At 37.0% G+C, this 27,923-nt stretch overlaps 1 protein-coding gene across 2 annotated transcripts in view; it reads right to left on the reverse strand.

The window, feature by feature from the left end:
- dapk1 (death-associated protein kinase 1) overlaps positions 1-26,816 on the reverse strand; it is an 89,674-nt gene extending 62,858 nt beyond the window's left edge. Inside the window, exons 1-2 of one of the 2 annotated variants that reach the window (XM_051111253.1) lie at positions 26,676-26,816; positions 26,003-26,163 (exon numbers count right to left, since the gene is read on the reverse strand). In XM_051111253.1, coding sequence (XP_050967210.1) covers positions 26,003-26,064 — 62 coding nt within the window. In that variant the 5' untranslated portion in view covers positions 26,065-26,163; positions 26,676-26,816. Of the gene's footprint in view, positions 1-26,002; positions 26,164-26,274; positions 26,541-26,675 lie in introns of those variants that run through there. The other variant, XM_051111254.1, reaches the window with a different exon arrangement.
- Positions 26,817-27,923: the final 1,107 nt, after the last annotated feature.

The following is a 27,923-nucleotide window of genomic DNA, read 5'->3' on the forward strand; positions in this document are numbered from 1 at the left end:
TATTATTATATTGAAAACAGCTGAGTAGAATTCTTTTCAGGTTTCTTTGATAAATAGAAAGATCAGAAGAACAGCATTTATCTGAAAAAGAAATATTTTGTAACATTATAAATGTCTTTATCAACACTTTTGATCAATTTAAAGCATCTTTGCTAAATAAAAGTATTAATTTCTATCATTTGTTTTCCTGACTCCAACCTTTTGCATGGCATAGTGTATAATGTTACAAAAGCTTTTTATTTCAGATAAATGCTGATCTCTGGATCCTTCTATTCAAAGAATTCTGAAAACAAAGTAATAATAATAATAAAAAATAAATAATAATATTAATAATAATAATCAATAATAATAATAATAATAATAATAATAATAATAATAATAACAACAACAATAATAATAATAATAATAATAATAATAATAATAAATGTTTCTTGAACAGCAAATCAGCATATTAGAATGATTTCTGAAGAATCATGTGACAGTGAAGACTGGAGCAATGATGCTGAAAATTGAGATTTGATCACAGGAATAAATTACATTTTAAAATGTATTCAAATAGAAAACAGTTACTGAAAATGGTAAAAAATATTTAAAAATTTTACAGTTTTTGCTGTACTTTGAATAAAATAACTGCAGGCTTGGTGAGCAGAAGAGACTTCTTTAAAAAACAAAAAGTCTTACTGTTCCAAAACTTTTGACTGGTATATATATAAAATTTTGTTTTCTTTTTCTCCCACCACAAAACATAAATAAAAAATAACTAAAACAAATGCATATGCCCATAACACATTACATATTAAATTAATATAATGCGTAATTTTATATAAATTTAATTCCAAGTAATTTAATTTCAGGATGATCATTTTGGATGTATGATTTTACGTATTCTGATTTTGTTTGCTGGCACTTTGATCTTGTATTTAGCCTGTCATCTTCTGAATACTCAATTATGGGTAATTTTGAGCTTTCTGTACAAAAGTGTGTGTCAAAATCAATTTAGGTTTGTGATGAAATCACTCTTGCCCTGTTACATTACAAGGTGTGCAAATACGATCAGAGGTGTTCTTGTCAGATTAGAAGCCTTTATTCTGTCACAACAGGTTGAGAATGAACATAAAAGAGCAAATACAAAAGGATGGCAGGTAAGAAACCGTTAAAAAAACGAGCGATCCTTCACTAAGTGGTTGGTTTCTAATGAAAACATAATGCCAGGTGCACTCAGTGCCATTAGCGTAACACACACGGACAGTCCTAACCAGCCGGCGCTGCTCTGGATGAATATTTAAGTGGGTTAGCACGATCTGAATACAGATTCCTTGTGCCTGACCAAGCTTTTCCCAGGCAGGATTTGAATGTCATTGTCAAAATCCCCAGCTTTAGCCTGACCCGGTGTCATGGCAAAATCACCTATATGACAGCCAAGAAGTAATGAACATGGGCGACTGATGAACAGGGGCCTTAATCAAATGGCACTATCTTCAGGGCTTGTTTTGTTTTTCTTGGTTTCACTGAGGTACATTCTGTCTTTTCTTCCATCTAATGCATTTTCTTTTAAATGACCCTCCCTCCTGCGTGCTGCTGAACACCAGTACAGGTTTCCATTAGGATTCAGAGCACCTTTGCTTTGCTGCACAGCCATTATGCAGCATTTCATCCACGGAGAGACACACAGATGTCTCATCTCTTGCTGACCAAGGGAAGATTTGTAAATGATATGTAAAGAAGATGCAGCATACATTATTGCTCTACTGCACATTTACATTAAAGTCACAAATTCAACATAAAACACTGATAATGTTTGATATTTTTGTCTTTAATTTATAGCAGACACAAGCAAAGGATACAATTAAAGTCAAAAGTTTACAAACACCTTGCAGAATCTGCAAAATGTTAATTATTTTACTAAAATAAGGGATCATACAAAATGCATTTTTTATTTAGTTCTGACCTGAAAAAGACATTTCACATAAAATACATTTACATATAGTCCACAAGAGAAAATAATAGTTGAATTTATAAAAATTACCCAGTTCAAAAGTTTACATCCTCTTGAATCTTAAAGGAGAAGTCCACTTCCAGAACAAAAATTGACAGATAATGTACTCACCCCTTGCCATCCAAGATGTTCATGTCTTTCTTTCTTCAGTCGTAAAGAAATTGTTTTTTGAGGGAAACATTTCAGCATTTCTCTCTATGTAATGGACTGATATGGTTCCCCCCGATTTTGAACTTCCCAAATGCAGTTTGAATGCAGCATCAAACGATCCCAAACGCGGTTGTAAACGATCCCAGCCGAGGAATAAAGGTCTTATCTAGCAAAATGATCAGTTATTTTCATAAAAAATAATACAATTAATATAATGTTTAATGTCAAACGCTCGTCTTGTCTTATTCTGCCTTAACTGTTTTTTTTTCCGGTTCATGAAAGTTAGGGTATGTCAAAAAATTCCTATCTCATGTTCTCCCTCAACTTCAAAATTGTCTTATATTGCTGTTTTACCTTTTTTGTTAAGGGTGTTTACTCTTCTGTGCATGTTCACTTTGCAAAGACTGGGTCAGTACTTGGTAGTGATGTAGGATGATTTTGAAATGAATTTTGAAGTTGAGGAAGAAAATACGATTGGAGTTTTTCAACATACCCTAACTCTCTTGAACCACAATACACAGAGTTCAGGGAGAGCAAGACAAGATGAGCATTTGAGATTAAGAAGTATTTAAATTGTATTATTTAAATGAAAACAACCCATCGCTTTGCTAGATAAGACCCTTCTTCCTCGGCTGGGATCGTTTACAACCGCATTTGGGATCATTTGAAGCTGCATTTAAACTACATTTTGGAAGTTCAAAATCAGGGCACCATATCAGTCCATTATATGGAGAAAAATCCTGAAATGTTTAACTCAAAAAACATAATTTCTTCTTGGCTGAAGAAAAAAAAGACATGAACATCTTGGATGACAAGGGGGCGAGTACATTATCTGTAAATGTTTGTTGTGGAAGTGGACTTTATTACTGTGTTGTTACCTGAATGATCCACAGCTGTGGTTTTTTTGTTTAGTGATAGTTGTTCATGAGTCCCTTGTTTGTCCTGAATAGTTAAACAGCTCGCTGTTCTTCAGAAAATTCCTTCAGGTCCCACAAATTCTTTGGTTTTTCAGCATTTTTGTGTATTTGAACCCTTTCCAACAATGACTGTATGATTTTTTTTTCACACTGAGGACAACTGAGGGACTCATATGCAACTATTAAAGAAGGTTCAAACACCCACTGATGCTTCAGATGGAAACACGATGCATTAAGAGCCAGGGGTGTAAACTTTTGAACAGAATAGAGACGTGTACATTTTTCTTTTTTTGCCTAAATATCTTTTTTTTCTCATTTAGTACTGCCCTTCAGAAGCTACAAAAGACACATACGTTTCCCAGAAGACAAAATAAGTTGATATAAAAAGGAAAAGTTCATCCAGATGTACCACTTTAGTCATTATTTATTCCATCTCTTGCAATTCCAAATATTACTTTCTGCTTCGCAGCAAACTGAAGATATAATGTCCAACCTATTCTTTTCTGTAAAATGAAAATGAATGGTGACCAATGTCAAGCAATAACAACTCTAGCTTAAGAAAAAGTTGAAATATAGTGTCAGAATTAATTTTATAAAGCTTTTATAGTGTTTTTTTTATCCTTTTGAAGCTTGACATCTCTTGGTCTACATCCACTTTCACTTTATGGAAGAAAGAAGCATAAACATTCTGCTAAATATATATATTTTGTGTGTTCCATAGAAGAAAATCAAACGATATGAGGGTGACTAAATCACTGCATTTTTGAATGACTTATCCTTTTAATATAGTTATGCAAGAAAAGAGTTATGCAAGTGACTGACATCTATAATCTATAAGCCATTCAGTCAGTGACTTCAGTGTTTTTGTACACTACCTTGTAAGTAAACTTTTCGAAACATCTTCCAAGGCACAATGACGTCACGTCAAATGATGTAGAACTAATTCAACTGAGCTTTGACAAATAGCCGAGCAAATATTTAAAGACTACGATGGTTATTTCTCAGTACAACATTTACAAATTAAATTTACTTGTACAGCTTCTCTTCAGATGTCATTTTTTCCACCAAACTCATGTTGTCATAAGCAAAAACAGACCCCTAATACTGAATAACACTGAACAAGATGTTACACAAAAATTTAAAGGGATAGTTCACCCAAAAATGAAAGTTACCCCATGATTCACTCACCCTCAAGCCATACCAGGTGTATATGACTTTCTTCTTTCAGACGAATACAATTGGAGTTATATTAAAAAAATGTCCAGGCTCTTCCAAGCTTCATAATGGCAGTGAACAGCTGTTGATTTTTTGAAATCCAATAAAGTGCATCCATACATCAAGAAAAGTACTCCACACAACTCCAGAAGGTAAATAAAGGTCTTCTAAAGCAAATCGATGGATATTTTTCTACACAAACACATCGATTCACTACAGAAGGCCTTTATTAACCCCTCAAAGCAGTCTGGAGTACTTTTTATAATGGATGGACGCACTTTTTTGGTCTTAAAAATCTCAGCGCCTATTCACTGCCATTATAAAGCTTGAAAAAGCCAGAACATTTTTTTTTTTAATATAACTCTTATTTTTATTAATCTGAAAGAGAAAAAAAAAATCACATACACCTGGTATGGCTTGAGGGTGAATTATTTTTGGGTGGACTATACCTTTAATTTATACCGGTCATTGTTTTCCTACCTCCATATATAGCTTACAAAGGCAGTATTTTTAAGATAGCTTTTGGACACAACTGTCAAGCGATTCCACTGTTAAAAATACCTGCTTGAGTTCTAAGACTGTCACTGATTGAAGAGCTCTGCTAAGAGACCTCAGAAGAGTCGGCCTCCTGCTGTTCGCAGACCAGGCTCAGTGAAGCAATATGTGGAAAACGCAGCTGGAGGGCAGAAGATAGCCATCCTTCTAATCTTCGTCCCCAATCCTGCTGTAATCCACATCAAAAAGAGTGATGGGCCCATCAAAACACTTTAATACCAGAGAAAATGTCAGCGTGCCGCGAACAGTAACCTTTGAACCCATTACTCAGCCTCATCGCTGACTGCTGACTCCTCTGCGTGTGCCAAAGAGGAAACACTAGACCAAGCCACTTTACACTGGGACCGACAATTAATTGTCCATCTTGTCCATCGCACAACAGTAAACCCTAAACACTGCATAAAATGAATTCGATAGTGAACGACTGCAGATTATAGCTCAGAAAAGCGCATAAAGAGACAGCTGTCAACACTTTTTAAAATGCAGAATGTAGACGTTGTCGATTACGAAGGACACCTACCAATTTTGCACGCTAGCTTGCTCATTTGAGCGGGAAATTGAAAAAGCCAAAGGAGAACAATGAAGGAAAAAAAAAGACACAGGTTCAAGAAACAGTTCCTTCTTTCATTTTCAGAGTACAAACCGCACATCGATATATTACAGATGCCTGTGAACCAGGCGAGTATTGTATTCCTCTAAAAAACCGGCAGACCGCCGTCCTTGGAACAAGACAAAGCTTGTACAATTCACAAGAGAGATCTGTGATGTTTACCGGAAAGAAAAAGATAATGAACCTTGACGGTAAAGAATTTTTCACCAGCAAATTCAAGATGCAAAGAGGGCCGTTGGATTTTCCAGCTCTGGTTTTATTCCCTATGGTCTCACCTCAAGGAGTCATTGTCAGGTGGCTCGGGGGAATGCGTTTACTCCCATTTTGCTCCCATCAGTATGTTTACACTGTGGAAACGAGATGCATTTTCACCTGGTGCCGAACCAACGTCATGCCAGCTTAGAATAGCAGCATTGAGATGAACGTGGTCTCAAAGGCCTCCATCCACATGCGTGAGGGGAAAACAAATCCAACCAAGGCTTTCAACTCAGCTGGGATCCAACAACCACAGACAGAAAACTCTCAGGAATTAAACCATTTAAAAAATAAGAACTGTAACTTTGAAACTTGTTAATTCCATTTTTAATACAATACAAAATTCATATAATCAAATCACAAAAATAAAAAAATAATACAATAATAAAAATAAATAATGAATAATGAAAAGTGATGTTTTTTTACATGAATGTATTCATGTAAAAAATTCATTTGGCTTATACCTAATAAAAAAATTAAACAGTTTTCTATAAAGGTTTGATCTGGAATTTAATGACTCTAAAAATGTAATGTGGTGTAACCATTAACAAATTAAAAAAATGTTTTTAAATATATTTTTTAAAGTAAAATTTGTTTACAAATATCATGAATTATTAACTCATTAAAACATTCAAAAATATTATTTATAAATACTAGGGCTGTCAACTGATTACATTTTTTAATCGAAATAATTACATGATGTGTCGATTCATTAATCAAATTAATCACAAAATAAATTTGACTGAAAATACACACAAAAGATGATTTAAAGCTATTATTGTGTTAAATGAGAAAGTATCAATTATAACATTACAAGTTGTAGCTTTAGAAAGAAATATTCTATTTGATTTAACGTCAAATTTATTACACATAAACATTTAGGCTGCAGCAGCTTAACATAAACTATGAAACATAAAAGATAATATGAGAAACATCAGTATTTTTTGTTCATATGATGAAAGTCACGGTAAGCAAAACAGCTTTGTTACCAACAGTCTTAAAAAATTCCTTCTTTCATGTTCCACAAAAGAAAGGTTTGAAACGACATGAGGGTGTGTAAATGATGACAGAATTTAATGAACTAGCCCTTTAATGTTTTTTTATTTTTATTAATATTATTGTTGTTGTATATATATTTTTTAATGACACATACTCTAAATAAGAAACTACATGTGCCAGCAGGTGGCGGTAAATGTTTTTATGAGTCATTCACTCATTCGATTCGATTTGTTGAAATGGCTGATTCATTTAGGAATGATGTAAATGGCTCTATTTATGAATGATCTTTCGAATCATTGGTTCACACGATTCATTCAAAACGCAGATTCATTCAGAAACTAAACACCGCTGTATTTGTCGGAGGCGCGCAACAACTCTGCCATGGTTTCAAAAGTAATGTGTTCTCCGCAGAAATTGAGCAAAAACACATAATATAGTGTTTAAAATATAACACAATATCAACTTACTTACCGAACTGTTGTATAAAATCACATTTAAGCTCATGATAAATCGGGATTCAAAACAAAATCAGCACTTGTGTCATATTGCTCTTGCTGATATATATGAGACAAAATGCATACAGGGGCTTTTTTTGCACCAATATCTTGAATTTTAGGGCATAACTGCATTTATAGAGTTGTTGTCCTGCATCACATTTGTCAACAACCAACTGTATGAGATATAAGATGATGTACAGATCAGGGCCTGCTTTAAAATACTTTAATCGCGTTATTTTATCATAACTAATAATTAACGCGTTAAACTGACAGCCCCAATAAATGCAAATATATGTACAAATATAAAGACAGCTTAATATTAAGGTTAAATAATAGTTTTTTTCTTCATTATGATATCAGAAAAATCAAATATACCAAAAATCTATCTAAATGAATTACGATACAGGAATTAAAAATCTGCTCATCACTGTATTCAAGTCAATGTACATCTAAATCTAATTTTTAAAGTATTTCTGAATAAATTCATAAATTAAAAAAAAAAAAAAAAAAAAAAAAAAAAAAACAGGTCACTGACCCATAAACAAAAGACTCACATGAACACTATAGTGTACATTTCAGATTGGCCTGTGACTTCATCTGATAATAACTACTCTGTATAATCATGTCGGCTGGGTTTCGACCCTTGCAAGCTTTATGACAAAGCAGCTTTTGTGCCGGCCCACCATTGGCTCGTCAGGCTGTTCAGTGGGGTGCCTGACTGGTTAGCACAACACCGGCCCTGAGACTGCTTTCAACAACCCCCATATTATTACACCCAAAGAGTCGCGATAAGAGTGGCTCATAATTTAAGCCATTCTGATCCATAAACAATATTGAATTCTGAAAGCACTACGGTATCAGGATTACTGTGCATTTTATTCCACAGTTTATTGAAAGCCTTGCACTTTTGAACTTTTGAGCGAGGGAGACACACCTGGGAATATGGTGCTCTTTCAGCTTACCCTCATTTCCTCTCATTTCCTCATGTCTCCAATCCAAGCTGTTCTTTTGGGATACTTAGAAAACAAAGTTGCCTCCTGGCAGCCGATCCTAGAGCAGCCAGCGTTCCTGCCAAACATCTACTTTTTGAACCATCGTAAAGAGATGGAGTGTAACTTGGTGTGCTTCAGATGGTGGGGCACAACATTAGCTGTGCTGGCTGGCCGGGGCTTAATTAATTACAAAGGCTGCACAGAGAGTAGATTGAGCATGGAGTTGACTACTGAGGTGAAAACAGCATGAAAGTAACAAATGATGAAGGCACTGAGCCATTAACAGGCTGCCAGTGATTTGCCAATATCATAGAAGGCCAATGAGCTCAAACCTGCCACTCACGTGCACCACACAAAACCAGGGATGTGACTCGCATTGATTTCAACAGAGTTTGACATTAGCATGTTGCTAAGCTGTTTCAGCAATCATTACTTCAGTCTTCAGTGTCACATGGTCCTTCAGAAATCACTCTAATAATATGATTTGGTGCTCAAGAAGCATTTCTTATCACTATCAGTGTTTAAAAGGATAGTTCACCCAAAAATTCTGTGAATTTATGACTCACCCTCATGTCGTTCCAAACCCATAAGACCTTCATTCATTTTCAGAACACAAATTTAGATATTTTTGATGAAATCCAAGATCTTTCTGACCCTGCATGGACAGCAACACAACTACCATGTTCAAGGCCCAGAAAGGCAGTAAAGACATTGTTTAAATAGTCCATGTGACATCAGAGGTTCAATCGTAATGTTACGAAGCTACGAGAATACCTTTTGTGCGCAAGGAACTACTTTACTCAACAATTTCTTCTCTTCCAGGTCAGTTTTATTCTGGGCCTTGAACATGGTAGTTGTGTTGTTGTCTATGCAGGGTCAGAAAACTAATTTCATCAAAATCTTAATTTGTGTTCCAAAGTTGAATGAAGGGTCTTACGGATTTGGAACAACATAAGTGTACGTTTTTCAGGACCATTTGACAAAGTTTGAAAGAACAGCATTTAAAAAATAAATAAATAAATCTATTTCCCTCCAATATCACGTGATAAACTGTGAGTCAGCATTCTCAATCCTTAAAATCAACAAGTCTGTCCTTACAAATGATTATCTGTCCAAATATCTGTCAGCTGTAATAATCCAGTTGTACACAAGCTCAAAATACTTTTTGAAACAGGAAAGACTAATTTCTCCTATTTTGTTTTTACTGAGAAAGAGGAACATACATGCTTCCCTGTTTAAAAACAGGGGTACTTGCTAGGGTACTTGGACTCAGGACTTGGACTCTGATTCGGACTGCAATTTAGAATGAACTTGGACTCGGGTGGACTCAGACTCAGACTTGGACATTTAGGATGCAGAAATTTTTACAAAAAGTTACATAAAAACTAGGAAATGACTCAGACTTGACAAGGTGGACTCGGACCCAACACTAGTGATGGAACAGCTTATGTGTGACTGTGGCGTTCACAATCAACGTGTGAACAAACGCATGGACATTCCTACCGGAATAATCAACTCAGAGTTAAACACCAAACTAGGTTATTTGGCTTTAAAAAAGGCATCAGTGACAGTACAACCTTCTTCTAACTACCTTCAGTTTTCAATATTATTACCCATTGTCACCCAACTGAAAAAAAATAGAAACTATAAAACGATTTTAGATATGCTGACTCTGCACATAGAAACTGGTTGGGTAGACCAGTGCGAATGCTGTCCGGTCAATAGAGTGTAAAACAGCATGAAGATCACAGGCCGTAGGCCAGGCAATCTGCCAGTTTTCCTGGAATGGAAAGAACACTTTCATCAATAAGTTACATTTAGCAAATCTCTTTTATCACTGTAGACTCAATGATTCGATCTCAACTTTAAAGTTGAGACCCAAACTTGGTTTAAAAATGACCGTGGACAAAATCTGACCACTTTATGACTAAATCAGTTATGCTAGCATAACTAATTTGAACTTGGATGAATTTAAAACCAACTTCAGGTTTTACATCAGCACATTTATCATGTGGGGTCAAGAGGTCATGAACTGGAAAAAAAAAAGAAAGAAAAATCCCTTGATCATTTGACATTAAAAAAAGTCACTGTACTATCAAGACATCCTGTAAGTTTCAAGTTCTGGAACTTTCTTTCTTAATTTAAAATCAGCTTATATTAAAGCCAATATGGCAAAACGATAGGTTGTGGAATGTGCCACTTTATGATGTAATAGTAAGGCTCAATGAAGATCAATGCCTGTTTAGCCCCGCCCACCGATTCACACTTGTAGTGTAAATAACGAGAGGTGAACACAGGTCTACGCAGAAATCAAACGATATAGATGGCTCCGAAGACAAGAAGACACTGTGCAGTGCCAAGTTCTGGAAAACAGTCTTTGTATTGTCTCCCTTCTGCTCCCAACATTAGGAAGGAGCAGATAAACTATTTTTAATAAAGTTCCAGACCACATCAGTAGGAACTTGGTCCTTTGTTTACTTAATTTCACCGCAGATGCGTTTACAAACAAGCCACAATTCAACGTTTTGAAAAACAGACTGAAATTAAAATTACTACATTGGACAGTAATGTCGCACCACACAAGCATGAGTAACTGTTTTCATTACGTGGTCACTATTGCCTTGTCTGTAATAACAGCCTTTTTATATGTGCTGAGTATTTGTATGTTTTTAACCTAAATCAAAGTAGCGTCCATCTATGAAGGATGTAGGCTGTCAAACTTACACAACTATTAGCCAATCATAGCAGTGAGTGTTTACTATCTACTAAGTCTACAATCCGCTTCGCCTATTTAAACAGAGCGTTCTAATGAGGGGGGTCAGAACAGGACAGAAAATAGCCTATTACTTCTAAATTATGTTTTTTATTTAAAAATCTTGATAACATTGTAAGTGGATCTCATAACAGTGCAATACATAAAACAAAGGCAATTCATGATCCCATTAAAATGCTTTACATTAACACACATTAAATCGAACCAAAAAGCTAGGGCTGTTGATTCCGAAATATTTTATTAAATTGTTTTATTAAATTGTAATTTTGTCTGCATTGCCCATAAAATTAGTTATAGCCCACAGCTCAGGAGTGGACACGCTTTTACTGCATGAATAAAACAAGACATGAAGTGTCTAAAATACATGTGCACAGTTGAATGATGTTTACTTCAACAGTAGCTATGCTTTGTACAAAATTAGCAAACTATACACTGAAACAAAATCAGAACATTAACAACAGCACTGACATAGGAGCTAGTGGTTTATCTGTCAATCAGATGCTCTGTCAGCCACTGATCTGTCATCTCTGCGTTTTCTTTCAGAATTATCATTGGCTGATAGACAGGTTAAAAAATAGCATTTATTTAAGATCCTCGATCGCGTCGTTATCTATTCTGTCGTGCAGCGCTCAAATTTGTGGACATCATGAGCTTGTTCCACCGTATAATAACTTCTGAATCATTTTTTTGAAGTGGTTCATTAAAACGATCCATCCGAACGAACCTTTTCATGGAAAACGAAACAGTTCAAATCACTATTAGCGAGCAAAAGGCAAATAAATGGGCGTTTCTCAAATAGAAGGCTGCATATTAGACGAGTTCAGTACCGACTCATTTTCATTCAGTTTATTTTTGTGAATCGACGTTATTTAATAATTATTAAATAAATAAATATTAATACGCTTTGTTGAACTAAAAACTGCTCTGAATGAGAAGTCGATTACCCTTGGTGTGGAATTTTGGAATCAACTCTCGATTCCCAATGCCTCGGAATAGAGGATTCGATTCTTTTTGGGATCAATTCCCAGCCCTACAAATGGCGGCTTTGTAACACAATGCCAAATATGGCCAGTTAAGTCACTTTTTAAATGGTTTTGTTTAGTCTGCTGGAAGGAATCTGGTAGAGTCTAAAGTAACTTTTCTAGCCAGTCCAAGTGTAATTAAATAAGCCTTGTTTGTGTCAGCCCACGCAATTAAATGTGAACTGGGATTTGGAGAGTTTTTAGACTGCAACACAGACACATCAACCACACAAAAATCAACCTACTTTCAACAGAGTGTAGTGACCATAAGTATCAAATATCAAAGCATGTCTTCAATGTGCTCAGTTACTTATATATGCTAAACGGCAGTGGCGGGAATAAATCTATATATCTTAACGCAAGAAATAAGCTCGTTTAGATGTGAATAATTTGAAATGATAATGTGTGTATGTGAGTCATATACTGGTTCATTAGTGAAAAATGAATGTGGGTGGACAGTTCAGAGAGAACAGAGCCCACTAATCTTTAGCGCCCAAACTGCACTCGTTATGCAATATCTCTTAGTGCCGTAGTGCCACACAGGAGTAACCAAGGAAACAGAGCCGTGGTTGGAGTAGAGCTGACACACTGTGAGGTTTGAGCTGAGGATATTAGGGCTTTAGAGGAAGGTTGTCTGGGTTTGTGTGTGTACAATCAGCAGGAGCTCATAAGCAAGCCTTCTGAGAGACAGGTAACACTTAGACTAATGTGCGCTTGTCAGCTCATACTCTGCATGAAACATATACTGCTAAACATACCTCTAAGATGAACACAGACTCTGAGGTAATTCTACTTTGTCATACATTAAAAAAAAAAATATCAATGCATTATATTTTTTAGTTTCAAATGGATGTGGAAAATAAAGTGGCTGAAGCAGCTCTGCAGCATATAAAAAAACAACAACTTTTGTCAACAACAATTTACAAATAATTTACTCACCCCCTTGTCATCCATCTTTCTATCTTCAGTCGTACAGAAATTATGGTTTTTAAGGAAAACATTTCAGGATTTTTCTCCATATAATGGACTTGGTGCCCTGATTTTGAACTTCAAAATGCAGTTTAAATGCAGCTTTAAAGGGCTTTAAACGATCCCAGCCGAGGAAGGGTCTTATCTAGCGAAAATCTGTTATCTGTCAATCTGTCATTTTTTTTTTTTCCGAAAAATTACAATTTGTATACTTTTTAAGCACAAAAGCTTGTGTAGCACTAGCTCTGGGATGCGCGTCCACGACGCTATGAATCACGTCTAAGTTCATCGTCTGTGTACTCCGGCTCAAAAAAGTAGAGCATGGCGAAAAATTCCATCTCATTTTCTCCTACAACTTCAGAATTGTCTGACATCGTTGTACCTTTTTGTTTGTAAACAGCGTTCGACTTACTTGCAGTTCCTTAGTCTTTGCACGTTCGCTTTGTAAACACTGGGTCTGTAGTTCCGCCTATGTTCCGCGTGACCTTTCAACATGATTCAACAGTACGTAGCGTCGTGGACACGCATCCCAGCACTAGTGCTGCACAAGCTTTTGTGCTTAAAAAGAATACAAATCCAAAAAAAATGACCGATTGTTTCGCTAGATAAGATCCTTCTTCCTCAGCTGGGATCATTTAGAGCCCTTTGAAGCTGCATTTAAACTACATTTTGGAAGTTCAAAATCAGGGCACCAAGCCTATTATATGGAGAAAAATCCTGAAATGTTTTCCTCAAAAAACTAAATTTCTTCATGTTACGACTGAATTGTGTTGTTTTGGGTATTTTGGTTTCTCTTCTCTGTTGTAGGTTTTCTGATTTGGGGCGTGACTTGAGTGTACCTGATGCGTGTCATGTCTCTTACTTAAACATGGTGCAAGAGTTTGTCGGCGCTGCTGCTCCGCTGTTGCGTGGGCAGTTTGCCAGAGCCGCGGTCCAATTTTGTGACATAATGTTTTGTTTTGCATTTAATCACTAGCGCTGACCACACTTCATTGTGCATCCACTCACTCGCATTTCACACTGATCGAACCTACTGATACTGATGTCCTGATTATGTTATTTTGGTTAATTCTGTTGTAATATATATTATGTTTGAAGTTATTCTGCTGTGTCGTCTCCCTTAATATTACATCTTTGAGCCAGGTGTAACACTTCACGACTGAAGACAGTAAGACATGAACAACTTGGATGACAAGGGGGTGAGTAAATTATTTGTAAATTGTTGTTCTGGAAGTGGAGTTCTCCTCTGAGGAGTTTTACAGCACATGTAGACATAGCATAAGCCTCAAAGCTGTTTAATGAAACAAAAGTCTTGAGGAAGTGAAACATTCCCCTCAAAAGAAGAAACGAAAGGTCAACACCATACAAAAACTCTCTGCACCTTCTCTTTTTTTTTCTTGAGGTATATGATTAATACCTTTTTTCATGATTATTATAGCATCAGGAGAAGTGTTCACACCTATTCTAACGGCTTTAGACCAGTTGTAGACTCATTCTTAAACAGGCTACTTTCACTGCGCTTAACCCTGGGTTATAGGTTACCCCGGGGTTAATGAAACCCTGACCTAGAGGAGGTTATGCATGGCTTTAGTGGTGTTAACCCTGCACTGCGGTGCCAAACTTGTGCAGTGTGAAACAATGTTATGGCTAGATGCTTAGCAACAGACACCCAATTACGTGCCTCGTATTCACGTGCTTTGGACAGTCAAAGAAACACCATGCATATAAACAGTTGATTCAGCATTTGAGGGGAAAAATGTCAAAGTGTGACAGAAACTTGTGAATTGGAGTGAAACATTTGAAAAAAAAAAACAACAACTTTTATTTAACACATTAAGGACACATTAAAGGGGTCATGATATGAGAAATCAAATTTGCCTTGACTATTAAATCATCCTGCAGGTTTCATATCTTAAAACATCCTTCTCATTATAAACAAAGCATTTATTTCCTCAAGCTCCAAAAAGAGCTCATTTTGGATCCAAGGGGCAAGGTGACGTCATCCGGGCACAATCATTTCCATAAACACTGCCTCCAGAGCAAGGCATTGACAAATTGTCTTTTTCTTATCTCACCATAGGCCCGGCCCACTGGCTTGAGACTTGATTACGCTTGAATGCGAGTATTGCGTTGAAGGCAAATAGAAATTACATTCACTGCCGCTATCTTGTCTACACCAGATACAGTATACAGATGCGCGTTCGCTTTCTGACAGAGTCTGTCGTCAGTAGTTTGATTTGACGCGTTTAGTTTAAACAGCTTGTTTACATCTTTCTACAGATATCAGAAGGATCCCAGCATTAAGAGCAAGTGGATAGTTTATTTTTAAATGGCACAGTGATTGTGTCAGAGGAATGTCTGGAGCAATTTGCTTTGTAATCGAGGCACAGTGTCATGGAGAGTTCACAAAGAAACATTTGTTGAAAGATGAAGTGGTACTAGATCTGACGGCAGTTGCATCACAAATGGTAAGTAAATGATTTCATAATGCTTTGTCTGGAAATGACCATGATATTTTGATGATGTTGTCTAAACATTCACTTGCAATAGCAAGGGGGGCATTGATACGGTTTCCTATGCAGTGACGTTAGCCTACCATAACAGTGGCCGATTACTGAGAAGCCTTGAAGGACCCGTCCCTTAAAAACAGCTCGTTTTACACAGAGGGTCAGAATGAGGGTTGAAAATAATCATTTTTCCACATATTTCTTTGTTTCTTTTGTGCAAACACTTTAACAATAATATAAGTAAACCTCGAGGAACATATTAAAATAATAAAAAAAAAATCCATGTCATAACCCCTTTAAATTTCTACAAAATATACACATGAAAAAAATATTTTAAAATTTCTATTTATCCAAAAAAAAAAAAAAAAGTGTCACTGTTTCAGTGTTGCCAAGTCTGTGGTTTTCACGCGAAATTGGACTACTTTAACACTTAAATTTAGCACCTGGAAGGCAAATTTTACCAGGGGAACCCCGCTAAAAACTTACCCGAAATGGGATTTTTACCTGGGAACTCCCCTCAAAATACGACTGGGCTAGTATTGGGCTAGTAGCAATTTTTTTGTGAAAACCTGCACTGTTTCCACAGGAATACTAAGAAGCCAAAATGTTTCAGCATTAATAATAATGATAATAATAATAATAATAATATTCAGCATATTAAAATGATTTTTGAAGGATCATGTGACGCTTTCAGCTTCGCCATCACAGAAATATATTAACATATAATTTCTTAATATAATATATTAAAATAAAAAACAATTTAAAGGGTTAGTTTTTTAGTTAGTTTTTGTTGTCTTTGCGCAAAAAAAGTATTCTCGTAGCTTCATAACATTACGGTTAAACCATGTCACATGGACTACTTTATCCTTACTACCTTTCTGGACCTCGAATGTGGTAGCTGCGTTACTGTCTATTCAGGATCAGAAAACTCTCGGGTTTCATCAAAAATATCTTAATTTGTGTTTTCAAGATGAACAAAGGTCTTACGAGTTTGGAACAACATGAGGGTGAGTAATTAACGACTATCCCTTTAAACATTATTCTAAATTGTAATAATATTTCACATTGTTATGTTCTTTATCACATTTTGATCATATAAATACAGCCTTGATAAACTGTAAAAGGCAGAGAGCGAGGGTGGGACACTTTTTGTCTAGAAATAGTCTAGGGCTGTCATAAAGACATCTATTTCAGTGATATCTCAAATATGTATCTTATCAGGGGACAATAATGACATTTTAAGCTTGGCATTCCAAAAAAAAAAACCCTGCACCTTCAAGACACCACGTCATTTCTCTTTGATTTGTCCAGAAAGGCATCTGACATGTCAGTGGAATGTAATTTTGTCCTTTCCAGAGGATTTAAAGACACAAAGCACACATTGTACCAGGAGGCACCAGGGGCAAATGTGTATAACCAAGGTCTGAAGTAGCCATTACTACTCTTGAGTCCTCAAAACCTAGCTAAAACACAGTCTTGCATTTGTAATTCAATCAAAACGGTGTATCCAATCAGAAAATCAGCATTGTCTGATTAATTGGCCATCTCACATGAGCATGAAGGACTTCTTCTCTTTGTGTCACACATCCAGTCAATCAGAACTCGTTTGGGAAAGCGTCGCTAATGGAGGAAGCCCTACAGATGACCGAGCCTAACTGATAGCTATGCCTGGAAAGAACCGGATAAATGGGTGGTTCCCATAGCAACCCAGGGGAGGAGTCCTGAGGTCTGCTGTAGGCCTTATCTCCCAAATGCCCTAATGCAGACAGAAACTGACATTCACCTGGTTTCGAGTACTGCTTACTGTCAAAACATGAGTGTTGAAAGCACTCTCAGCAGCTGAAGTATTGACGCCTTAACAGTCGGATACAGTATCTCAACCCCCTCCATAAAAGAACAATTATGACGAAAATAAGAAAGCTTTTAGGAATGTGATTAACCAGCATTAACTACCCTGGACCTGCTTCAAGGAGCAATATGAAAGAACTGTGACAAAGTATCTCTTGCCATTTTTAACAGGGTCAAATACTTGAAAACAAAGACTACAAAAAAGACGTGCAAAATGATCAACAAGGCAATGACAATGGCTTACGAGATATGAAGAAAAGCACTTGATACCCAGCACAAGGAGTCTGAATTCCTTTCACGACATCACTTCGCCAGTAGCTTAGCAACAGCATTAACAGTGCCGGTGCTTTGAGATCTGTGAGAAGAATTCATAACACGTTCACAAATTTATTGCTGAATATTAACAAATGTGCCTGAGGAAATGCTGTTTCACAGCTCTTGGTCAAGCCGCCTTTTAACTACCAAGATGTAGCCTATCAGTCGCGGTAGTTTGCTATTAAGAATCATGATTCAGGGGGGGGAATTCCCATTAATCACATTCATATGCTAACACTTGACATTAAATAGCCCCATCATGGCTGATGCGCATGATCATTACGGCGACTGCATCATAAAACCCGGGCCCTGATGAATGAAGAAGTGTTGGCTGTGCAAATGAAGTCGATTAATCGACTACGATCCACTGTAGCAACGCTTCCTGGACTCTGCGAGGGGTCTCTTGTGTGTATGACAACACCGTGGGACATTAACTCTGCGATAAAACACCATTTAATGGTAAAACATAATTATACCCACAGTGGCGACGACTCTGGCAGGTGGTTTGAATATAAGAAAGGCATGATAAAAGGTTTTGAAATGTAAATAAGTCTATGTCATGCTCATTATAAGAACTGGTAAATTAGGACATATAAACAATGTGTAATAAAAAACAGTCATGCCTCACAGAATTCAAATGTTATTATGCTAAATATTATAATCTCACAGTCCACGTAGGTCAGCTGTCAAAGGAGTGGCACAAAAAGTAGGCAGGTTACTATGTACACATATTTAATTGTGTATAAACACTTGCCAACACAGGCCACCAGCATCATGACGCATTAACTCTCCCCTGTATCCGTTCTCCTGTTGACCGGGTTTCTGTTAATTACAGAAAACAAGAACCAGACACAATCAAGGAGGTCTACAATACCTGGAGAAATCTATTTGTTAGCATTACGATTCATCTGTGGTAGTTGCTCAGTTGGCATAAGAAGCAAAACTGTAAATTCTTTAAATGCAATGGGACTTTTTACTCTGAAGCCGTGAATGAGGAAAATGATGGCTGAATTAAATAAATACAGCCATGAATGAGCACATGAAGGAAATGAAAGCGCTGAATTTAATTCTCTCTGTGTTGTCTAGATGCTCATCATTAGTCACGTGAAGTCGGAGTCAGCTAAAATAATCTGTCAAGTCCTGTCCCAATAAAGACTTAACTTTGCCTGAATTAAATAATACAACCATGAATGAGCGCTTAATTTAATTCTCTCTGTTGTGTATATCATTAACCTCGTGAAGTCAATTTCATTTTGCTGTTCACTCACCGGGTTGATGTTCAGGAAATGTTCCAGCACAGCCACCGCATGTAACTTTTAACAAGATTCATTTGTTTAAAACACCCTAAACTGTATTAACATTTACTATATAACCATTATTTCACTAAAACACATCTAAAAATATACAACTATACAACTAACAAATATACAACGATGTTTTGTTTGTTATATTCCAATATTTCAGAGAATATTATTCAGTGAATTAACATTATCCAGTGAAAAGTGAAAAATCAAAGTGAAGTATGGACTCAGTCATTTATTTAATTTATAACAGTAAATAAATATCGGTTCTGCATATCGGTTATCGGGCACATAAACATGCAAATAATCGGTATCGGTTATAAAAAAATCAATATCGGTCGATCACTAATTATGATTCTGGCTGAAAACAATCATCCAACAACTACGTAATTTTTTGGTCAATTACCAGTGAATAATTGATTAAATTCTTTACTACTTTCTCTAAATTATGAATAATGACTTTTAAATCCTACAAGAATATTTTATTGAAAAACATGTAAATGTGTTTGATGATGGCAATGATAAATGATGGAATGATGGAATGGAATGTAAATGCCAAGTTCAGGCTGATGTCGTTAATGCAAACTGGTGATATTCACAGCGTTAAACCACTTGACACAAGCTGTTCATGTTGCATACGCAACCAATGAGCTTGCTGCTTTAGATTTAAATGGCTGGCTAGCATTCACTAAAGCAGTTCGCAGCACGCTTTCAGCGTTCCTCTAAAACCCTCCACCTCCCCAGCTCCACCTGTATAGCTCTGATACGGGTTATTATATATGATACGTGTGCAGCAGCAGTATGTCTTAAATACAGCACCATATTGGCATATGTATTGGCAGTTCCAAGTTCATGTACTTGCTTTGCAGCAGCAGCAATAGATTAAGTCACAGTTACGTCGCTTGTAGCTTTGCGCGCACTGTGAAAGTGGAGTGAAACGGGAAAAAATATATGGAATAAGAGATAAAAAGTATCGTTGTGCCTTCAGATATCAGTATCAGAACGCAAATCATTTTTATAGAATACTGTCGTCAAATACGGAATTTGAAGCTAAACGTAGACCTTTAAACGGACAGACTAATGGATGAAACCTGCTATGATTATTCTACATTTAAAACATAAATTTGATTTAAACAATAGGTCTACATGATATTCACATATGCAGTTCATAGGGAACATATATTAGCCCTACAGTTACAGCATGAAATTCTATTTAAACCTATAACATTTTAAATTTACCTATTTTATCTCACAATTCTGAAGCTTAGACTTTAGAACTTGATTTAACTCAACAATAGCGAGTTTGTCCATTCTGAAGGGGAATAAAAACCAAAGGTGTGGGATATAAACTCAAAAGAGAGAATGACGAGTTGTTTTTTCTTATCAGAATTGTGAGTTATAATCCCAGAATGGTGAGAATAAACTTAAATTTACCTTTTTTATTCTTTTATTCCATGCGTTTTATAGACTGACACTTAAAACACACTTGCAAACACAGAATTGGTCTATAATTTACAACAACAGCAATAACTAACAGCAGCAGCAATTTAGCAGCATAGTAGATCTATTCCACCAAGACCAAATACATCAACATTGTCATATCCATTACCATGCTAAAAATCTACTGAGAGTTGTCATAATAGAAATGTAAATATAGGGTAAGCAAACAGCTACTTTTGAATGCCATTTATTGAGAAAGACGCTTTATTATCTAGAGAATGCCTGGATCAGGCTAACTAGCCAATCCTTGACCTCGATCACTTGCCCAGTTCTCAATACCTCAACAGTGGAAAAGAAAAAGAAAAAACATTAAAATGTGCCATGTTTTTGTCAATGACTAACAATGGCTCTTTATTGGCACTGATTAACATGCTGTGGTCAGATGTGGCTGGTTTAACCTTTGTATTATCCAGGAAGCCCAGTTAAGATGGTTAGTTTTGGATGCTGGGGGGGAGAATGCATTTTGTATCCTTAAAAGCTGCACTCACCATGTCAAACAGAAAATGACAGACAGAGGGAAAAACCTCTAACTTTCACTCTTGACTTACACATGCTTCACTGGTCAAGGCTAATACTTCACAGCAGGATTGCCTTACAGTGTACCATGACCCTCCCGGCACGCTCGCTCACAAATGCTCTTGATCTCATACACATTCTCACACTCTCACCCCCACAGATCTCATTAGGCTTCACAAGAGACACCCAAACTTCACCCACTGAACACACAGACGGATGAGTAGCTACGTTTATGCACCAGAGCACTCAGAATGACGATATGTGTGCACAGCCACCCACTCCAGCAGATATCCTCAACATGATACATACAGTTGAGTATATATGCAGTTGATATGCAACTATTACAGAAGGTTCAAACGCTCACTGATGCTTCAGAAGGAAACACGATGCATGAAGTGCCAGGTGTGTAAACTTTTGAACAGAATGAAGATGTACATTTTTCTTATTTTGCCTAAATATCATTTTTTTTCATTTAGTACTGCCCTTCAGAAGCTACGGAAGATACTTCCATGTTTCCCAGAAGACAAAATAAGAAAAATGTATCCTGATCTTCAAATTCAAAAGGTTTTCACCCCCAGCTCTTTAATGCATCATGTTTTGTTTTTTTCTGAAGCATCAGTGAGCATTTGAACCTTCTGTAATAGTTGCGTATGGGCCACTCAGTTGTCCTCAGTGTAAATATATGGATCTCAAAATCATGCAGTAATTGTTGGAAAGGGTTCAAATACACAAAAATGGTGAAAAAACAAAGAAATTGTGGCACGTGATTTTTCTCAAGAACAGCAGGCAGTTTAACTGTTCAGGACAAACAAGGGACTCATGAACAACTACTACTAAACAACAACAGAAAAAGAAAAAAAACACAGCTGTGGATCAACGGGGTCATTTTTATAAATTAAAATTATTTTCTTTTGTGGACTATATGTAAACGTCTTTTATGTGACATATCTTATTCAGGTCAGTACTAAATAAATATAACATGCATTTTGCATGATCCCTCTTATTTTGGTAAAATAATTAACACTTTGCAAATTCTGCAAGGTGTATGTAAAATTTTGACTTCAACTGTAGGTCTACAGTAACATTCAAGGTGGGAAAAATTAACAAATACCAGACCTATAAAATGTCTAGAACTGTATACCAGAATCTATTTTCACGGCAAAACAAGGTAAATATGTTAAACAAAGTAGATATCTAAGACACTTTTAAAAAAATTGTAGGTAACATCTGGCATATACTATCCACCATGGCTGTTGGGCAAAAAAAGTTAATATCCCACATTGGTCAAATCTCAGCACCAGCACCCTCTGACACATTTCACTGGGGCACAAATATAGGTCAACAACAAACAACTTGCATACTCTGCATATCATTACAGGGGGGGTGGGGAAACTGTTAAAGTGGTCTTCTTAAAAACTGCCTGGGATTTCAGCTTTTCGTAGGAGTCTCATTAGCATCAGGGTCCGGGTAATAAGTTCTCTGGAGCACGCTCTTCAAAACTACACAGTCAGAAGCACTGCCTCTTGAAGTGATAGTGGGATCCAGCAAAAAGCTGCTCCTCCCCTTTCACACACACAGCCAGAGCAAACAGACACAAAAGGGAACCAATTAGTGGCAGGACAGACCGGGAGCAGCCAAGCTTAGAGTTGCTCTAAGAGACTTAATGTAATAGAGCAACACAGATATCATTACTGAGTGAACTGAAAAATGAGAGGAGCCCTTATTGGTTGGGAATTCATCTTCTCTTTAAGCATTAGCACTAAAGAGGATGCTTCTCTTGACAGTGGATAGAAATTATGCATACTGCATAAAACAGACAGACAAGCAGACTCCTGTTCAAAAGTTGTCTAATAGACTTTAAATATTGTAAAGCACCTGGCATTTAGCTTTAAGTGAGAGTGGAGCTTAAAGGGATAGTTCACCCAAAACTGAAAATATTGTCATTATTTACTCACCCTCAAGTCGTTCCAAACCTGTAAGACATTCGTTCATCTTCGGAACACAAAGTAAGATATTTTTGACCCTGCATATACAGCAACACAACTGACACGTTCATGGCCAAGAAAGATAGTAAGGACATTGTTATGCACAAAAAAAAAATTCTTGTAGCTTCATAACATTACGGCTGAACCACTGATGTCAAATGGACTACTATCCTTACTACCTTTCTGGGCCTTGAACGTGGTAGTTGTGTTGCTTTCTATGGAGGGTTAAAAGCACTCAGATTTTTTAAAAAATATCTTAATTTGTCTTCCAAAGATGAACAAAAGTCTTGGGTTTGGAACGACTTAAGCGTGAGTAAATAATGACAGAATTTTCAATAAATAACAACCCTGATGTGGAGGAATCTGGGAAACCCATGAACCCATGAAATTTTAGTTCAGTGGCACTACTGGAGTAAAAACGACACACTTCACCTTTGGGTTACGGCAGCTCATAGTGTTAATCCATTAAAAGCGATGCCAGCCAAGTCTCTCCGCTTCCAATTTAGCCAACAGACCACTGCTCCTCCTACTCTGAGGAGGACCACCCACAGCAGTTCCCATCACAATAAAGAAACCTCCCAACTTAAGAGCGTCCATGGGCTGGAGCCTCATAAGCTCCATGAAGAGAGCCTGTGTGTTTAACCTTACAGCTCGAGTAGCACGCAAGCACCGTCTGATGCGGGGTTATTTAACGCTTCAGTGCTGAGGGGTACGCTCAACCATTCTGATGAGGCATCAAAGCTGAGCACTGAATATTGGTGAGGAGGGTAAAGAAATTAATGGCTGAATTGAGAATAGTGAATGGTGTTCCTGGTCCTGATTTGGAGGTTTTGTTCTTTGGGGGAGGGAAGGGGGCATTTTTGTTATGCAGAATGAAATAGAAGCCGGTGGGCTTCACTGATTGGTGGTCCCGGACACTTTTCCTTCAACAAGCTTCAATCCATTCATTGCTTAATGTCAATAGTGGGATTGGCAACTCATGATAGTCATATAGTTGTCATGGTGAGACCATAATATTCAAATGTTTTGTCTTCAGTACTATTCAAATAATTTTGAATATGTAAATGCCATCACACATGTGGATAAAAATTCAACGACAGCATAAATGCAAAATAATCATCAAAATTATATAAAGCCGGTGTCTTCAGTTAAACATTCAAATTATATAGATTACCAGTAAATAAAGGAACAGATCATGCATATTTAAATAGTTAAAACACCTAACTGTCAATTAAAACCAGTTCAGACTTAAACATGAAATCAATACTCATCAATAAATATGCAAATTAACAGTATTTTCCAAATGCAATTCTTGTGAGAATCCCTAAGTGAAAAATAACACTGCTTCCTACCTTCTCTACTACAAAAGCAGTTTAATTCTGCAATAACTGGAGTAAGCTAGTCAGCTTTGCAGTCACTCAGTCAATTATGTAATCAGAACGACCGAAAGATGCAGTCATCCCTCAGGAGCCAATGACGAGAACATCTTAAACATTTGAAGTCCCCTTAGTACATTTATGCATTATGCAATCGATTTTACTGAGCGTGAGCAGTGCATCGGCATCCTATAGATTGTTACGTGAGCACTAACACATAAAATATTTTTCTTAAATACAAAAGAGCCGATATCCCACAACCCACACAAGGAGCAGACTCATTCCTATCTGCGTGGTGATTTATCACCCACACACACAGCAGTCAATGGGAATCCAAGAAACTGCATTCTCATGAAACCCAGTTCAAAAGAACATATATCTCTTGACCACCAGTGAAGAAATGTTACATATAATATTACACAGCTGGTATTACCAGAGTCAAAGGACCATCACAAACTCACTGTGTTAATGCAACACCTAAAGAGGCCACACTGGATTTCGAGCATGTGAAATTTCTGCAGACAGCTGGACACTGTAGCGGCTGTGATATGTTATGTTTTTTAAAAACATAAACCCAAAGTGTTAAAATATAAAATCTACTCCACTTTCACTGCAACGCTGCAACGCAGCTTTAAATCTGACATATCAATATTCTATTCATCACACATCTTCACATAAGCTTGCATTTATAGTCTCCAGCATTCGCATGCATGTAAATGGAAGTAATGAAACAAAAAGTATATTGTGACTGCACATTAATGCAAACTGAGTTGAGATACCAAGCAAAATGAAATCAATTACTGAATGAATGTCTTTAACAGTCAAATTATAGTGTAAAAATGTAATTGTCGCGGCATCTCGGCATAGCAGACTAACATAAATTTATCATGATCAGCCTGTCAAGTGGGACTCCCAGAAGAGAAATCTACACAGCAGACCTTCACAGCCATCTGAACCCCATTAATCAATAAATGCCATTGAAGATCATTACAACTAGGAATGCATGAACATCTGTCTAGAGTAACAACCAGTGATACTTCTGGCTCCAGAAGGGTTTGGGACACCCAGTAATGATTTGAGACCACCCTGGCAACAACACAACCCTTTCTTACAGGGTCTCCAGTACTGTGGAGGTACCATGGTACAGTAATTGTGAAATCATTTCATCACAGTACCAAATGGTATAGTATTACCATGCCACCGTGACATCCTAGGGTAATACCATGGTTTGTTTAGGTACTTTTTTAGTAGTACAGCTGAGCTCACCCCGAGAGACATACGCACCTTGCATCTTAAAGCTGACTTATACATGCTGATTGAACAACATTAGATGGTGTATTCAATGTTTCACTCTTCAGAAATGTTATATTAGGTTCCAGGAGGAAATGTTATAATTCAATTACATAAACAAATGTTCTTTTAATAGCTGTTCACTGAAAGGTTCTTTCTGGATCCCAAAATGGTTCCTCTATGATATCACAGTGAAAATCCCCTTTCTGAAGTTAATCACAATAAAATAGCTGCTTAAGAAATGTATAGAGTGAATTCAGGTAAACTGGGAGACATTCTGCTATTTAGATGACTGGAAGAAATGTCCCAGTTAACCTCAATACGCCCCTATGTAAATCATTTATCCAAAACAACTAACTGCATAAAAGAAATTTCACCTCACGCCCAAAATCTGGTGTGAAACCCATCACCTACCTCCCGAGTTCGTCTCCAATCTCGTAATAATCCTCCACATTCTCCTGGTTGAACACGGTCATGGTGCTCCTGGGCGCTTCCAGCTCTCCGGGATTCCCAAATCAGCAGCCCATCTCTGTCAACCTAATGACAGTTTGCGGCGAACCCCTCTCATATTCGCTCTGCGGAGAGAGAGAGAGACGCGTGAGGGAAACGCGCGTGTCGTGCGTAAAAACGCTCAGTGTCTTCACGACTCGTATAGAAACCTTTTCTGAGACGCTGTCCACACTCACCGCATGTCAGGCAGTGTTTGTGTACGCTCAGACTGCTTTAACCAGTGGGTAGAAACTAGTCAAGCCCACACGGGAGAAGGTAACAGTGGATTTTGTTAAGGCGTCTACGGCGCTTGGCGTTGCCAAGTGAACAGCGCTGCTTATGTGTGTGTGTGTCTGCTCGTGATCATATGTAACCCCTTGTGTTCACTCACCCCGTCAAGATAACCGAATCACACTGGCGGTTGACATCTCACGTAAAGTGCCAGTGTTTCATTAAACCTACGCCCTCCCTTGTAGCTTTCATATCGTTAGAGAAACCTGGCGTATTCCCTCATTGCTCACACGGTCTAACAGAGTATAGCATGCTCGTACCGGTAACATGCTTATTACTTCGATAAAAGCGAATAAAAGTAGCTTACCTTTACATTTCCATCGTTGTCAATGGCCAGACAGCAGGTACGTTCCAGCGTGAAGCGATAAAACAGCATACCCTTCACGCGAGACATGGAAGTGTTGTGTTGCAGGAAATGGAAGGATTGTAACAATGTAGATGGTGCGGGGCTCTCGGTAATGAGACCGTCAGCAGTCTGATGGGGGCGCTCTAGAGATACGCTCGTTACAAGCAGAATTATAGTCTAGACATTTTGATCAATACTCTTCAGATGTGTTAAACTAAATCCAATGCCTATCTATCTATCTATCTATCTATCTATCTATCTATCTATCTATCTATCTATCTATCTATCTATGTCTCTGTCTGTCTATCTGTATATCTGTCTATTTGTCCGCTGTCTATCTATCTATCTATTCTGTCTGTGTTAGTCTGTCTGTCTGTTTGTCAGTCAGTCTGTCTGTCTGCCAATCAGTCTGTCTATCTATCTATCTATCTATCTATCTATCTATCTATCTATCTATCTATCTATCTATCTATTCTGTCTGTGTCTGTGTTAGTCTGTCTGTCAGTCTATGTCTGCCAGTCAGTCAGTCTGTCTGTCTGTCTATCTGTGTCTCTGTCTGTCTATCTGTATATGTCTATTTGTCTATCTATCTATCTATCTATCTATCTATCTATCTATCTATCTATCTATCTATCTATCTATCTATCTATCTGTCTATCTGTCTGTGTCTGTGTTAGTCTGTGTCTGTCTGTTTGTCAGTCTGTCTGTCTGTCTATCTGTATATGTCTATTTGTCTATCTATCTATCTATCTATCTATCTATCTATCTATCTATCTATCTATCTATCTATCTATCTGTCTATCTGTCTATCTGTCTGTGTCTGTGTTAGTCTGTGTCTGTCTGTTTGTCAGTCTGTCTGTCTGTCTATCTGTCTGTCTGTTTGTCTATCTATCTATGTCTCTGTCTGTCTATCTGTATATCTGTCTATTTATCTATCTGTCTATCTGTCTGTCTGTCTGTCTATCTATCTCTAAATCTTAAACACTTAACATATTTCTCTGAAAATAGCCTATGTATATTATACACTTGATAATGCTTTCTGTTCTCCAGTATATTCTCTAATAAATTCTATAGTGTCTCATGAAATGTTTCTAATATAATTTCTAAATTGGTTAAAAGTAAATATGTGTGATATTTTATATTATACAGTATATTTTAAAGCACTTTTTGTATAACTTATATTGTAGAATAACTATGATACACTAGCGC

Source organism: Labeo rohita, chromosome 5, assembly GCF_022985175.1.
Source record: "Labeo rohita strain BAU-BD-2019 chromosome 5, IGBB_LRoh.1.0, whole genome shotgun sequence".
NCBI classification, from domain to species: Eukaryota; Metazoa; Chordata; class Actinopteri; order Cypriniformes; family Cyprinidae; genus Labeo; species Labeo rohita.